General features: G+C 37.3%; 1 protein-coding gene across 20 annotated transcripts in view; it reads left to right on the top strand.

The window, feature by feature from the left end:
- Window positions 1-13,700, top strand: part of BICD1 (BICD cargo adaptor 1) — a 175,578-nt gene extending 161,878 nt beyond the window's left edge. For 5 of the 20 annotated variants that reach the window (XM_035344823.1, XM_035344881.1, XM_035344832.1 and 2 more), the window contains one exon: window positions 7,827-13,700. In XM_035344823.1, coding sequence (XP_035200714.1) covers window positions 7,827-8,059 — 233 coding nt within the window. In that variant the 3' untranslated portion in view covers window positions 8,060-13,700. The other 15 variants (XM_035344901.1, XM_035344966.1, XM_035344839.1 and 12 more) reach the window with 14 other exon arrangements.
- Window positions 13,701-16,713: the final 3,013 nt, after the last annotated feature.

The following is a 16,713-nucleotide window of genomic DNA, read 5'->3' as shown; positions in this document are numbered from 1 at the left end:
GCTTTGGACTTCTTCAAACTGGTTTGTTTAGAATACGACTAACTTTTTCTTTGACTATCATTTCCCTTCTACAGTTAGCCTGATCTGTCTGTCAGGCACCACTTTTATCTGAGCTTTGTGCTGAAGTGACAGACCCTTCTATTCGTAACTCAGGTATGTTGCAAACTCTTGTACTCCTCTGCTCTCAGGACCATCCTAGCATATGAGAGAATGGCCCACTAACCTTTTGTGTTCCATTTCTGCTTCCTGACACAATGGTGCCAGCATTAACTGTGCATATGTATTTCTGAAGTAGATACCTGTGCACTTGAAAATAGGTCCAAAATCCTCTCCTGCTAGCTGAAGCAAGAAGAAACCTGTGATTTGGGTATATTGCTTCCAACCCACTGGAGGTCAGCACAGATTTTCATAGGAAGTAAGGATAAACTTTCTGATCTTATAAAGGAAATGTCATGGTACTGGATATGATGCTCATTGTTGCTGGGAAGCTGTGTTGCTCTGCGTTGTACCTGTTATTATCTAAAGACTTGATAGAAAATTGCTCACAGGTTCTTCCTCTTGACTGGGACAAAGAATAGGTGTGGATTTCAGAAGCCACCTGTATTTTAAAGAGAAAAGACTACTGATGTTGAGCTTTAAGTAGCAGCCAATTAAAAAAAAAAAAATCAAATGCTTTCCTATCACATGAAATCTTGTAATCTCATTTTAGGTAACTCTTTACCACCAAAGTTTTAGGTTGAGAATCAAGTTAAAGCAGCTAGAGCTAATGATAGATCTGCAAACTCTGCTGGAGACAAGAAGTGATCTCCAGTAGTTCTCCAGATGGTCTGAATTTCACCCATATTTTTAAATGTTCAGAAGGACCCTGATGAGTGGATGAGTGAACTTTCTGACAATCTGAGTCATGGAGGCTGTGGCCAGACTAATGTGGGGAAAACTAGCTCTGCTTGAGATATGTAAATTTTGGTGGAAACTAGTGAGCCGCAAAGCAGGATTATGTCTTCTTCAGCTACTTTTCTTAACTCCTCCAAATATTATGGAGTTTATAGCAGGTTTTCATCCTGCAAAGGATTATTTGATTGTGTTGTTATTTAATAAGAACTAGACTACAGCTTTGCAAGTAATTTATGTGGAAAATGCTTTGGCAGAAAATTGATAAAATAATCTAAATATAATAGAGAAAACCTAATGTAACAATTCCTCTCTTCCTTTCTCTAAAAAAAATATTGTCACAAACACTATTTAGAAGTTGTGAAGACTTTCTTGCAAACATTTTCTCCAATACCGTAATGAGATGGCATCTCTTTTATGGATACAAGTTCTCTGGAGAAATTTTGAGTAGCTTTATTGACACTTTTTATATTAGATGTAAGCAAAACAGCTTCATCACCTGCAGAAGAACGATGAGTACAAGGTTTAAACCCAGACTCTCAACACAGCCCATTAGGCTGTCTGTTTAAACAAGAATTTGCCAGTGTTAAGGGAAGGCAAATTAAAATGTCTTATCTACTTCTTCTGAACAGAAAAAAAAAGGCAAGAAGTAATGTGACTACTATCAGGAAAAAGGTGTTTCTGTCAGATAAGGAACCGAGCAAACATTCCTCACTAAATCTCCCCATCAGATGCACAGCCTGTGTACTGCTGTTACTAACCCCTTGCTCTGTAATCTCTCTGTATATATGTCTAATTTATCAGTTTCTTGTAGATTGTCAGCAGCCTGCTGCCTCCATACCGCCACACGGCTCACAACTAGCCAGGGGGCCAGATTGCCAGACTGTCAGGTAAACCTAACTAACTCTTTTCTCTTTGCACATAGCTGCATGTATGTCTGCAACACCCCTTGTCTTCCTTGAACAAAGCCTCTTTGCTACGATTCTTCTCTAACAGCAAACTTATCAACTGGAGGAACAGTGATGATTTCTGCAGGGACAATACAAACATGAACCACAGGATCTGAGCACTTATATACTTTAAAAACATGGAAAAGAATGCAAAATTGAATATTGAAGTCCTCATTTGGTCTTTTTATGCAGACAGTTCCTCAGTGATGTCAAAACAGTAATGATTTAACTTTTTTTGCTAGATATATTGACTTAAATGGGGGCTTTTGATTATAGGGCTATGCACAAACTTCTCTTTTTGTAAGGTGGTATTTTAAAGGCACTTGTGAGATTTTAGCAGGCACTTCTCAGTTCTCCCTGGCTTGGAAACTCAGTCCCACCATAGTCAGTTCCTAATCTTGTTAAAAGTCATGTCGTAGGTAGTGCAAAGGCCAAGTCATGCTTCTGAGGTGGTTGAGTTAATCAAGGCATAACAACCAACCTAAGAAAAAAGAGATGACAATATCTTTGTCGGTTCACAGTATATTCTGTGCATATAGTCACTTCTGACTATATTCTGCAGTTTGAAACAGGTTACATTATTTTTAGACCTTACCTGGATCTATAGAGCACCAGCTGATCTACAGCCCTGTGTATAATGAAGCTGTTTCCCACAGAGTGCTAAACTCTGCATGGGAAGTCTGCCATAACACAGGCTAGGGAAGGGGGGTGCAGTACTGCTTTCAGGCTGCACATCAGGCACTGCTGTGCATGTTCTGCCAGGTCACAGGAAGTCGTTCAGTGGCCTTGGAACAGCCTTTTTATCTGTGCTTCTCTGTTGTTCCCCCTCTAAATGCTAACAAGGAATTGTTCCTGCAATTTTATATACCCTTCTCAGAAGGGAAGACCTACCTGGTCTACTTCTGCCCTGTGTCTGTTCGCAAGCGTGGCCTTGTTCTGCAGACAAACCAGCAGAGAAGGGGATGTTACAGAGGCAAGTCTCAGGGATTTCTGGCTTGTCCCTGAACGGTTCCTTGGTTAGAAAGATCTCATCAGGCACAACCAGAACTGGATGTGTTTATCAAGAAACCTTCTTGGCAGGTTTCCAAACCAAAACCATAGTATACAGGAAGCAATAATATTTAAAAGGTTAATTTTTTTTTTTGTATGATCAACATTTTTAAAAATTCAGATCAGTCATCCTACAAAGAACACACACCTATACACCTGGCTGAACTATTGACCTTCAGATGACTATCATTTTTTACCACTGGATTGTTATTCTTCCAATAAGTGAAAACACCCCCCCTCTTTTTGGTATATTAATACTGATGCCTTGCTTGTCTCAGCCACATAGCTGCATAGCCTCATAAAGCAGTGAAGCTTAACGAAAGATTTAATAAAGTCAGCATGATGTTTGTGAGTGCTTTATATAAAGTAATTGAAGTTTGGAGTAAAAAAAAAAAAAAAAAAAAAAAAGGCTTTTCAAAAACCTTTTAAAAAAATTTAGACTTACTGGTTCAGATTTTCTATATCCAGGAGAGGAGGAAGACAGGAGCTTGTAATGTCCTTCTTCCTCCTGTGATAGTCCCTCCTGGTGTGACACAGCTGCTTTCAATCATGTGGCGATACCAAATGAGGAAGATTAAAGCTGTACCCAGCCCTAAAGTCACACATTTTAAGAGAGAGGTATGCTTGTGTTTAAGTCACTAACAATACTCTCGCAGTGATGTGACATCTCAGTGGCATTTCATGTGGGATCAAGTAATAGCTTGTTAAGACTTGTAATTCACACGGACACTTTCCACATCCTGCAATATGTCTAGTCATGTTCAAACTAGTTTTTGTGCCTGACCGTAACACAAATAGATTCAGTCTCAACTTTAGTATCAAACATTGAGAGCTTTTCCTCATCAAGCATCTGTACTGAATTTTAAACGGGACTTGTGTATCTCTGGGTTTTTCACAGTCGCTATGGAAGTGCACTGGATCCAGTGTAAAGGTTTTGGTGAACCGCACTGGAAAAAACAAAACAAAACAAAACAAAGAACAGATTTTCAAGATAGATCTAGTCAACATGTTTAGCTATACATATGTCTGTCTTTTTGCTTATGTCTGCATACTTCTATTAGAACCTGGTCTGGAGAATATGGAAGAACTTTATTTAGAGATTTTCCAAGTAAACTGATGAAGCAATGCAAGAAAATCTCACACTGCCTTCTATGTATCACCTCAATTTTTCAGTCCAGGAATGTGGGGCAAGCAAACCAAATGCAGGACTGCACTGGAAGTTACTGGATGATGTTCATCGCTTTCTAGTATCTGTAGAAATTTGTCTGATATTGGACAAGAACAAAATATTACTGTCAACCAATATTAAAAAGAATGTGTCTGTCTTTGGACCAAAAGCTAGAACCAAGTTATCTAAAAAAGACACCCCCATAATACTGAAATAAAAGCAATATTAATTATTTTATAAGAAATAATGCTTTTATTTTGTATACAATATGAAATAAACTAAAAATAACATTGAATATTAAGGAAGTAAGATGAAAATAAGGTAATGCATGCAAAATGGTTCAATTCTGAAAATATCACTGGTCTGTTTGTATTTTCCATTGCTAATTTGTTACAATTACTATCTATGCCATATGATACTGCATGCAAGTGACATCTTTAAGAAAGGACAGAGTACTTACTAACACCAAGGGGCTTTGCATGATATTTTCTGATTGATACTAGAAATATATGATTAGCATCTTGAGTGCTGTGGTGGGGGAGAAGAGCTGCTTAGAAACAGACCAATAAGAGTGAAACAAAAAAAAAATGGCACAGACCTCATTTGTCAAGTGAATGGATATATCTCCAAATGATACCAGCCTTTAAAGAGAGGTTTACAATAATGTATTAAAACTAAGTATTTTAAGAGCAGCACGTATTTCATGGCCAGAATGTAACAATACTGTTACTTATTCTCAGTTAAAACTCAACAGCTTCTGGTTCTTCCATGGCTTTTTCTTGCATCGTGTCCTTAATATCACCTGCCAGCCTCTATGCCTGTGACTGTCGATATGCCCGATAGCTCAGCTCCAGGACCCGCTACCACGATCACCTATACTGCCATAAAAAGCACACTGCATGCCATGCGTCACTTGCTGATTCTGCCTGATGGATGATGTAATTTTTGTTTAGATACCGCTACAGCATTACTGAACTGGATGTACTGTTTTTCTGAAGGCAGAATGGTATAACAGTAGAGAGTTAGGATAAGATTCAAGTCTACTAGGCCTGTAAGTGGTGGGTGTATATGTGTTGCTACAAAGGTACTTGTACTGATAACCTTGTAATCTTTTTTTCTCTTCCCAATGCCCATAATATTTATTATTGGTTGAAAAGGGAATGGTGAGACAAAGTTTTATATTTCTTCTGTGCATAGAAATGTGCTTGTATTTGAAAGTGGAAAGTAACACAGAATTACTGTGAAGAGAAAAAAATATAATTCTAAGCCCAGTGCTTCCTAACCCGAGCATATTCTGGAACTGTGTTACAGTATTTGCAGTCAGGGATGATTTTGTACTAAAAGTGATGGCAGTACATTAATGAAGCTGCACATATTTGTATAGAGGAGAATCTGTGTCTCAAAGAGGTCCTGTTTCAGGCCATTCCTCTACACAGCTAGTATTAACTATGGCAGTTTCCTCACCGGGCCTCAGCATCGAAGCGTGGACATATGTGTAGTTTATTTTTAAAGCTGGGAAGGAACCCCCAAAAGACAAATGCATCTCTGCTAATGAGTAAGGAAAACACTCAGTTTCTGTTCCTTTCTGATGATTACAGAAGTCCTCTGTAAAAAAGCAATGGGGCAGCAAGGGAGGAGAGCCAGGCAATCTTCGTAGGCTAACATGACCACCTTGTTGTTCATCTTCCCCAGATGTCATGTTAAAAGTTTCAATTCACTTTAGTTTTTCTGAAAGTTTTAAGAATAGGGCTTTTGGTAAGACTATTTTGAAAACTTAGGAGGTGCTGAAGCCTGGAGCTGGCTCTTCATAAGTTCTAGTGTAAATGTAGAGCTTTTGGGGCCATCTTCAGTCACTCCTGACACAGGCTCATTTGAGAGGAGTAGGTAAAGATCTCCCTCAGATCCCTCTTTAGGTTCTCTATCTGCATCTATATGTTGCAGAATATGACAGAAAAAAAGGACGATTACAGCTATGGAAAGAAATACTTAGAGAAGACAGGTTTGAGTCCTTTCAGAGTGTTTGATTAAAGAAGTCCAACTAAAAAGATTCAAGAAAATATTTTGGATGAAATATTTATGCCTAGCTGTTTAATGTTAGATTAAATCTAAATACAAATTGAGGAGTTATAGTCCTAAAAAACAATAAATACTTTGGGACTAACCTACTCACACAGCCAAGTGCAAAATGAAGCCCGTGAGGTCCCGAGCTTCTATAACCTGCTCTCACCAGCCATTTTGAAAATCAGGCAACTCATCTTCGGGAACATAAATGTGACACAGAGTTTAACTGAAGACATGCAAGTCCATGATCTTCAAATAAGCCCAGCAATGCAAGGACTCCAGCTCCTGCTGAACTGCAATATCTATGGATTTTTGGCCATAATCTTCTTGGCTCCCCTGATCTGAAAAAAGACATTGTCACCACCTTTCTTAAGAGTGATGACACACACTTGTTTCTGTCTTCAAGGAAGTGCAATGCCATTCTTTGTTTCCTGGAGTAGATGCTATATGTGGAAATACAGACGCTTTCAGTACTGCTGGCATTTCCAATGGCAGATTTTCAAATACCTCTGGCATTTCAAATTGATTCATTTCCAACAATAGACTAATTGCATTCCTTCAGCCAGCACTCAGTAGTCTGTACTGTAGAGATAATGTGTAACAGCACGGTTTCTAAAGAAGTAAAATGAAAAAGGCAAATTTTCTTGAAGAAAGGGCTGTGAATGATTGTGATTCATCATACATCATGCTGTTGAGCTTGAAATAACTTAAAGAAGCATTAAGTAAAAATTCTTCCCAGACATTTGTTTAATGAATTCTATTTATTTGTATTCTGTTTTTGAATCTTGTTTTGCCATGTGCTTTCATTGAATGTTTAGTGGCTGACACTTAGCTTGACATCAGCTAGATGAGCTGAAATTCATCCTCACAGGCCAAGGCTGCAGAAAGATATGGGACTCACTTGAGCTGTGTCCACATTGCTTGCTAATGTGTAGTGTAGATGGCTGAGTTAAGTGAGACAGCCTGCATATTTGAAGCTTTCTAGCAGGAGCATCCTGGAACTCTGCACCAAGAAGTGGGGCGTATTCACGTTAGCTGCCCCTTATCTTTGTGCTGCCACCGCTAGACTACTACTCCAACCACACCACGTTTGTTGCTAGTTCAGATCCCTCATGAACAATTGTTCATGAAAAAGTCGAATAACAGCATCAACAAGACAGAATTGAGGAGCATTCAAAAATGTAAAACAAAAACTCTTTGGAAGTGTTGATTACAAAATACATAATGTTTGTTGCCTGATGAGGAAGGTTGCACTGTATTAGTTTGAATGTACTAGTTAATAGGTTGCATTCAATAAGAGACCTTGTTTTCACCAAGTGTTGAAACCTGACTTCCAGATTAGCACTTTCCTTCATTTAGAGCAATTAATCAGTTGTATATATACAATTCTTAATGCTCACATAAAGATGGCACCTGTATATCGCCCTTCAAATCTGTTTTTCCATTTCAAAAATGCATTTATTTTTCCAAAGAGCATTTTTCATCAGAGCATGCAAACAACAATTTTATACAGAAACTGGCAGGCAGGCTATCAATGGCATTTCATGTGTAAATCCAGGTGCCAACGAATGTGTGTGCGCTGAGGATTTTAAATATACTGTTTTCTCACCTTTTAGAATTTGTTTCCAGCATTGTACAATTTACATGCATGTAAAATGTTTGTCATGTATTTTAAGTACTTCTTCTCTTTTCTTTTTAATTTTCAGTCCTAGTGCTCTTCCAGAAGAGCAGCCACATTCCAGCTCTCAGTGTGCCCCTCTCAACTGTCTCTCTAAGCCTCCTCCTTATCCCTAATCTTCATATGCAACGTAAGAGAAAATTCAAACAGAATGGAGTTCACGCAACAAAGGTTTGGGTTGTTCCCAACAAGCAGGTAGACAATCCTGCCTTGTTGCTGCATCGGCAAGTCTGGATTCATATCCACAGCTCTGGCAACTGAGGGAAGGTTGAGAAGAACACAAAGCACAGAGCCCAACCTATCAAGAAGACTTTTTACGGTTCCTCTGATTGTATTCAAACTTTGCTATCACAACTAAAGTATAGTGAAATTTAATATCTCAACAAAGTTATTCCTCTCAGCTGCTTGGCTTTACCTCTGATACAATGAGAGACTTAAGCCAATATTAAAAAAAAAAAAAAAAAAAGTATGTTACTAAAATCCTACCCTCACAACCTCTAAGTTCAGCCATAGGAACCAGTTCAAACTTCCTTTTGTCATTAAGGGTGTGATATTTATTTCTTACTTTATTTGCACCATAATTTTGTGTTTATATAATAGTCTTTTTTTTTGTGAGAATTGTATTTAATTCATTGTATTTTTTAAAAAACAAGCAGAAATAGCTTAAGCGAAGAATGGCTGTGTTAATATTAAAAAGAGGCTTGTTGCATTGGCCAGCATATGGCCAATTCTTATTGCACAAAAATGCTGGCAATGGGTGGAATTGAAATGTTAACAATGACTGTAGATTTTGCTGCTGCACTGATATTGTTTATGCACTTGTTTTTTTTAATTCCTATTTCATTAGCTTCTGGTTTTGTTCTAGCTCTTCACTGAAAGATAATTATTAAGCCTAAGAAGGAGATGAAAGGATGATGTATTGATTTGTTTTCAGTTGTTTGCTTGCATTGTGATTATATTTTTGCATTTCAGACAAGTAGATGAATTGGTGCTGTTTTTTGGGGCTGCTTTCTATTTGGTATCTGAGAAAAAAAAAATCTTAAAACAAGTAAAATGTTGTGTGCTAATTAAAAACATTCTTTCCTCTTGCTCCCATATTCAGGATACTAGCTTGAGGCCTTACTGTGAAAGGCTAGTATGAAAAGCCAAGTTGTAGGCACTTCAAGTCAAGTATTTTGTGGTGAAATAACTGCTGCAGGTAGGGTTAATGGTGGATCAAAGTTAGCAGGACTTTACTGTAGTGCATTTTTTCCTTGCCAAAAATCAACAGATACAGAACCTTAGCTAATGTCAGTTTATGACAAATACTCAGGTGATCTACGCTACGCAGACTCTATCGCAACAGTGCACAGTGCTCCTAGTTAAGGATTCTTTCCTGTAAAAGCTGAGTAAATCATTTATTTTTTTGTTTGTTTGTTTGTTTATTTTTAAATAACGTGTTTCAGAACAAAACCAAGGATAGCAGAATTTATTTTGCACAATACCTGACAGCAAGGCAAGCGGCTATGTAAGGTGTTCTGCATATGTGGGCTTCCTGTTTGGCCATCAGCTAGAAGTCCTCAGTGCTGCCTATTTGTTGGTAACTAGCAGACTCCTTGCTCAGTCAGGTGGCCTTAATTTATTCGTGGAAGAAAGGCTTAGATATTACCACATCTTTATTCCTTCCCTGCAGCATGAGTGTGATCTACAAGAGAGAAACACAGTACAGCCTTAGGTACAGAGCAGCTGGAAATAAAATGCTGCAGATACGGTTGGAATAATTCTTCTATATTCTGCCTGAATCTGAGAAAATGAACTCAGTCTTCTGTTAGTAACAGTGCTTACCAAATGTTACGATACACAAAACATCAGCAGAGGAAAGAATCAGTGACCAATCAGTGTGCCTAACAATCATTATTTCCATGGTACCAGTAATGAAGGTGCTGTAAATAGAAATATTCTATGTAATCAACTGTGTATGTCATACAGCCTTGGCAAAGCAGCTGAGCTATTGTAACAAAACGTTCAGAGTCAAAGGTGGGGAAAATAGGAACAGACTGATATCAAATTCTAACCAGATCAGACAATACTCACCAGTGTTTCTGCTTAGGTTTCCATGCAGTTCACATGGTTCTTCTTGTATACATTTACATAACTATTTAGTATCGTACTTAACTGATGTGTTGTCTTGTCATACAAAAGTCAAGTAAAACTTGTTCAGCTCTATCATAGTTTGACATGGAGATTAGCTGCTATTTTGATTTTTATTAAAATTTAAAAAAATAATAAAAAATTGTCTGAGGCAAACGTTGCCTTCCAAGAGCACTTCACAATTCTTGACATTGCCAGACTGGTATAGTTACCCAGTGGCAATGTCTGTGTCCAACAAAGACAGCTCTGTATATTGTTAAACAAAAAAAGAATTTGCATTGCACATTGAACAGAGTTACCACAGGCTGTACTTGGAATAGTTTTTCCTATTTTCATATCCAAAGCAAACATTTGCCCTGAATTTTAGTTAAACAGAAATTCAGTGAAATACATTTCCTTTCTATATAGATATGAATTTATGAAAAAATGATATAGTGGAACATTTGTTTAGTAACGTATTTGTTTCCGATTGTAATTTGCAGAGCAACTTTGGGAAACTGAAACATTGTACTGGTATGTCCACGTGGATCAAGAGTTACAAAACAGCATTTAATGGTATAGAAATTGTGGTCCTGTTTTATAGAAATAAGTGGGTTTATTAAATTTTTTATTATCTTAAGCTTTAAATTCTTCATTTCTAAGTTTTCAATTTGCATTTTTTAATATGTAATAAAACAAGTAAATGTTGGAAATTTAAGAGAACTAGAAACAAACCAACTTAAATGTACAAATGGCTGTAGTTATTGCATTGTAAGTTATAAAACTGTGTAGGTCCCCGGGACAACTTTTGTCAGTTAACCAGTACAAAATAAAATACATATCTTGAACTTGAGATGATAAACTCTTCGTTATTATATAGTGATTGGTAGCATGCAACTTTGTGAAATATTTTGTAGGAAATATTTACATAGACAAAACCAGACACAAAAGGTTTTTTTGTTTGTTTTTGTTTGAGTTGCAAAATATTATACTCTGTCTATTTAAAATTAATTTATGATGTGGTGTTATCTATCCTGGTTTTTAAAGATTAAGATGAAAAGGACACATATATTGCCTAATGGTTGAGTATACTCGGAACTGCTGAAATGTGTCCTAAGCAGGAAAGAAGCAATTCAAATCCTGCTCTGACTTTCATATCTGAAATGTAGTTTTTGTTCTCTGTGATGGCCTTGAAATTTCCTTGGATTTAGAATAGCCTTTTCATTTCTACAGCATTCTGTTTTGGGTTTTACTTTCCAATGCAATGGAAAAGAATATTGTTTGTTCAGTGAAATGATAAAAGTCTGGAAATCCAGTTACAGGAAATGTGTAGAAATTTAAAAAAAAAAGAAAAAAGAAAAAGAAAAAAAAAAGATTGCAATATAAGGGGAAAAGATGTAAGATATAATAGTAGGGAAAATATATTTTCTATCAGAAGGTTAATAGAAGCTTTTACAGAAAGAGGGAATATTATCATTTCTCATGCTATTCATATGGAAGTTTCTGCCTTCTATGTGGAGGCGATAGTGATATTCTTTCTGATTGACAGGTTGGCACCTCTGTGCTTGCTCCATCCACATTTTTCACGATAAATTAATGTAACCATAGCTGTACAGTAGGGCTCATAGAGTGAACTATAACTAATGTAATGCTGCAACTTTTAATGCCAGGATGACCTTCAGTTTACTTTTGATTTTAAAAAATTAGTAACTTGATAACTTGTTTAAGCCATTTACCATATTAAAGTGTTAACAGAAGGATTATGTTACAAAATATAACCTCACTTATGCAACGTGACCTCACCTACAAAGGCTGCTTGTGCTAGTTAGGTTGCAAATACCGAAGTACAGCTGTTTGTAAAATATGGACCAGTCCTCATCAGGCTGGGAACAATGCCCAGGAGCCTGGGCCCTCATTTTGATACCAACCTTATTGCTCAGCGTGCCATGCCAGTGTCAAGAGTTGCGCTGCCAGTTCTGCTATAGCTGGATTCATCATCACCATCAGGTATAGATTGCATCAACCCTTCTGAGGGCTGTTTCCTTTCTCTGATGGAAGATGTGCAGCCACATAGGTTATTGCAAATTTCTCTCTACGTTAGGAAATCTACGTTTGAAAATGGCAGGCACTGATATTTTACCTTGGAAGTAATGATAATCGCTATACTTACCTCTTTAAAAATTCCAGTCTTCACTTTTACTCAGTTTTCCTTTGCTTGCTGTGTGTGCAGTGAGTCTGAAAGGGATATACAGTATTCAGACTATTTTTATCCATTACGTTTTTTTTTAATTATTATTATTTTTAGTATAATTAAGCATCCTGTGGAAAGAAACAAAAAAGCAATTGCCTTTTGCCTTCAGGCATAAATGCATCTAAATATGCAACGTAAAATGCGTGCATGAGATTCTTAACATCATGTAGCTTTTCCATATCCATAATTAAGCTAGAAAATTCTTAATTCTTGTGTGATCTGCATATTTCTCATGTTAGAAAGGCAAGAGGACTATCACTGACTCTGTATCTTTCATTCTGAGGTGCATGGCTTAAATCCGTATTGGGTTTTAATCTGTTTCCTGTGGAGTTCTTGAAAATCCCTTTCATGCAATATAATGGCAATTGAGTGACAAACTGACAAAAGGTAAAGCAAAAATCCTATATTTCATGACTGGAGTCAATGTGCAAGCAGACTCTGGGTGACAGGGCTTTGTTTCAGAAGTGTCTTTCCATGAAGCTCCATATTTGTTTTGATTATCATTATTTGCTGTAGAAGAAACAGTGGAGAAGAGTGGTTTTTTTTCTCAGCATTTGTAAACCAAATTATACAGTTACTTGATTTCAAGAGTATTTTGTAAATCAATGAAAACAAGTTATTGATAAAAGTTTTGAGTAGACTGGCTTGCTAGCTGAGTTGTTATTCCATCAGCTGTGAATAAGAAATAAGAGTAATCTAGCATTTTGTTCCCCCCCCCCCAGTCCACAGGTATGGCTCTGTGTGCTATACCAGTGGATAGGTTAAGTCCATTTTATTAGTTATTGCCCTATTGGTTTTCAGCCCTGTGGTCTGACTGTTAAAGGGTTAATTAACTTGATCCTTTGTAAACAACTTTAAAAAAATGAAAACTGATGTTTTGTGACTTTTGTAATCTATTGAATGTTTCCATTTGCATGATGTTCTGTATCTAACTGACCATACAGATTGCTGTGTTCCTTTCAAAAGAGTTTTAACATTGGTGGAGATTGTGACAAACACAAATTTGTATACAGTATGGTTTCTGCTGTGATAACTCAGCTAATCCTATTTGAATTGACATTATGTTGTCCTGCCTTCTTGGGTTAAATGACAAAGTGTTTCTAGATGGTGAAGAATATGAAAGCATATATGTTCATTTGCTAAAGACTGAATAATGGAAACTCTTCTTGTTGCTTCTTTATGCTAAAAGCAAAAAAAAAAAGAAAAAAAAAAAAGAAAAAACAAGAAAAAAGAAAAAAAAGTTAATTATTGTTTCAAAAAATGCATCATTTGTTTTGAAAATTGAAGTAATTCCCATGTTAACTCTTTCCTGTCCTTGTAGACAATCCCAGATTAATGCCTTGTGAGGGATTCATGAAGTCTGTGCTTGTAACATGTGTAATATGATCATGCAGTCAAATGGTTGGGAAAAACACTCTAGTGCCGAAGAAAATAATTAAAAGAAGCCAATATACTGATTCTTACATCTTTATGTTCAAATTGAAATTACAGTGTAATGCATAACTGTTCCAGTGAATAAACTGGCCATTTTTGTTCATTTAATTCCATGCTGTCTGGTCTGCTTGTATTTCTGTCAGTTTGCAGTGTGTTGTCATGGCTTGTGCTTTTATATTTATTTATCTATTAAAGATCTGTAATTGTAAGTTTGAAAGGTATCAGAATGAAAGGAAAAGAAATTGAAACGGGAAATCAAAATTAAAGGCAAGGGGAATCGGAATGAAAGCAAAGGTGTTTCATTTATTTCCTGAGATTGAACCAGATAGTACAGTAAAGACCAATTCCCTAGATAAAGTTACCAATAGATGTGAGCACTCTGAAATGCTCTAACTTCTGTATAAAGTCTCAGTAGAAGAATGCTTTGTAAGATGTAAATCTCCACCCTCAGGAGATGTGTAAGCAAAGTAAGGGCTGAAGTCAGCATAAAATTGGGCTGGGCCTCCCTACGTCCCCAAGGGGCAGCAGGTGTGCAGCTTTTAGGAAGAGGTCAGGAAAAGGCCTGGAGGAAGGATCATGCTCCCAAGTCTGCTTGACCTCTTTAATGTTGGACTCACTGGGAACTACTGGTGGGCTTCATTTTGGGCTGGCTGGTGAGGTGCTTTGGATAGTAACAGGATTTGTGCATAGTGACAGCCCAAGAGCTGCTACTTGCCTGAATCCTTCCTACTCCTCTCTTTCCTTCCTTTTTCTCCTCAAGCAGGGGAAGGTGCATCAGCCCACCACCTTGGCTGTGGTCCTTGCAGGAAGTGCCTTTGGCAAAGGCGTCGCGTGATGATCTCAGCAAAAGTGTGACTGCTCAGGATACAGTTTTCTTCTGCCAGGTGTTCCTCCCCTTCAATATTAGAAAAAAGATTATTTTTTTTGAGCAATGTTGAAACCCAGATTTCAGGAGACTACTAATAAGAACAAAAGTACTAATAATGAAGAGAGACAGGTTAAAGGGCATGACATCCATGTCTTCTAGTAGCCTGTGAATAACATAGAAGAGAAGGTTATATATATAGAATGAAATATGGGGGAAAATTGAGCTAAAATAGGTAATTATAATTATATGTATCTTGGGAAAGAAATGTTTGGAATAAAGCCAGATCTCATCTATTTGTGTATGCTAAAGGCACAGTCACAAGTGCTTTCCTCTCAGTGGAAGGTCTGAGTGATTGCCTGATGGTAGAAAAAAGTCCTAACTTTGCACAAAAATAAGGCTCAATACTACAGCTGACAACTCAGCAGAAGCTTAATAATCCAGTAAAAAAATATTGACCTTTGCAAGAATGATTCCTTCTTGACTGAAGCAGTAAACTAGAAAATACACATTTCACTCATTATTGTTTATAAATTCTTTTATATCATATTGGAGGTATCGAGCTTCAGAAATAAGGCTTGATAACCAGTTTTAGAGAAAAATAAAAATAATTTTTAAATTATTATGATAATTACACATTATAGAGAAAATAGTATTTGTGCTAACGCTCCATGTAAGGGTGGAAGCTTCATCTCCCATAAGTGACTTATAAGGAAATTTGGGAAAAGAATAGACAGAGAGTTGTGGCCATTTAAATGAATTCACAGGATTCCTTACTTAATAGAGAGCTGTCTTATTTTTAAGTTGTGTTCAATGTCATATTGGTTAAGGTATTAAAACTGAGGCTATTTAATGAGATTAGGAACATAATATGGAAAGCCACGCGAGTACAGAGCTCCCTTTGAAGATCAAATTCTGAATGCAGAGAGTGCAGGCCCTATGTTTTGTTTCACCTTACAGAAGCGGTAAAGGCATATGGCAACTGGAGAAAAAGAGCTACTGTGTCTATAGCACCCATCTTCTTTCCATCTACACAAGACTAAAATGCTTTGCTATAGAAATAGGAAACCTCTGTGAGAGACACACAACCTCTGTAAGCTCAAATGGGCCAATGCTGATCCATCCAAGTAAGGTCTTCCTGCAGCAGTACAGCTTGTTAGTGCTCTGAGGTGAAGAGACAGCTCTCCTTCATAGCCTTACAGATGCTGCCAGTGGACCTTAGAACAGAAAAGGTACTCTAGAAGTCAGATGGGTTTGGACCCAGGTCATTCAAAGTTTGATGGGAAACTTGATTCGGTCTGAGTGAATGGACCTGGCATTCAGCTCGTCCCATTGAAATGTGATCTAAAGAGATCCCCAGGTCGGAGCAGAGCTCCACGGGAGTTTAAAGGATTCCATATGGGTGTTGGGTATTCACCTGTTTGGAGCAGATTAGAGGACTGTGGGAACCACATGGAGTATCTTGTGCTGTTCGAAGATGTGACTGACAATTGCTTTTGTAACCAGCTTGTGACTCAAATTGAACCGTGTGAAATTTAAAATTATTATATAATGTTATATAAATGTACTGCATACAAATACCAGCAATCTCAAAGTCCTAAATTGCTGAAAAAGAAAATGCCTCTGTGAAGCTACCACTGCTTTCAAAGGTTCCTGTTATCTAAGCCAAATGCAAATTAGCTCTTTTTATCTTCAGAACACTCTGTGCATATTAATTAATTCCCAAAACATCTTTGCAAAATGGGTACTGTTATCTCTCACCTACAGATAGACAAATTGAGACTTGGAGGATGGAAAACATCATCAACATGCAATAAACTGAGCAAAGTTTCCGTACACTTAACCGTCCATCTTTCCACATGTATCTCTCCTGCACACACATGGACACCAAGTGTTTTAGATGCGGTAGCAAGGTGAGTTATTTAATCTGTCTGTGGTAGCCCATGCTACAGAACCTGCATTGCTCTAGTATTTGAGTTCATTCAGAGCTCGATCCCTGTCCCTGAAGCGCTTGGTAATAATAGCTCCTCACTATAAATAGTGGATGTTTAATATTCACTTTCTCATTTTAGTTTATTTAGGCCTATGTCTTCCTTCTCACTGTGTGCCAGGCCTGTTAGACTAAAAAGGCAATTTGACTCACTAGGCCAAAGATGAAAACACTGCCCAAGATGAAAACACTTTTCCCCCCAACAGTGTCAGCGCCGTAAAATGTAGATGTTCTTTTTCTGGTAGAGAACTTGGATTTCCTTTAAA

Source organism: Oxyura jamaicensis, chromosome 1 (assembly GCF_011077185.1).
Source record: "Oxyura jamaicensis isolate SHBP4307 breed ruddy duck chromosome 1, BPBGC_Ojam_1.0, whole genome shotgun sequence".
Taxonomy (NCBI): Eukaryota; Metazoa; Chordata; class Aves; order Anseriformes; family Anatidae; genus Oxyura; species Oxyura jamaicensis.
This window is presented reverse-complemented; position numbering and strand designations above follow the sequence as displayed.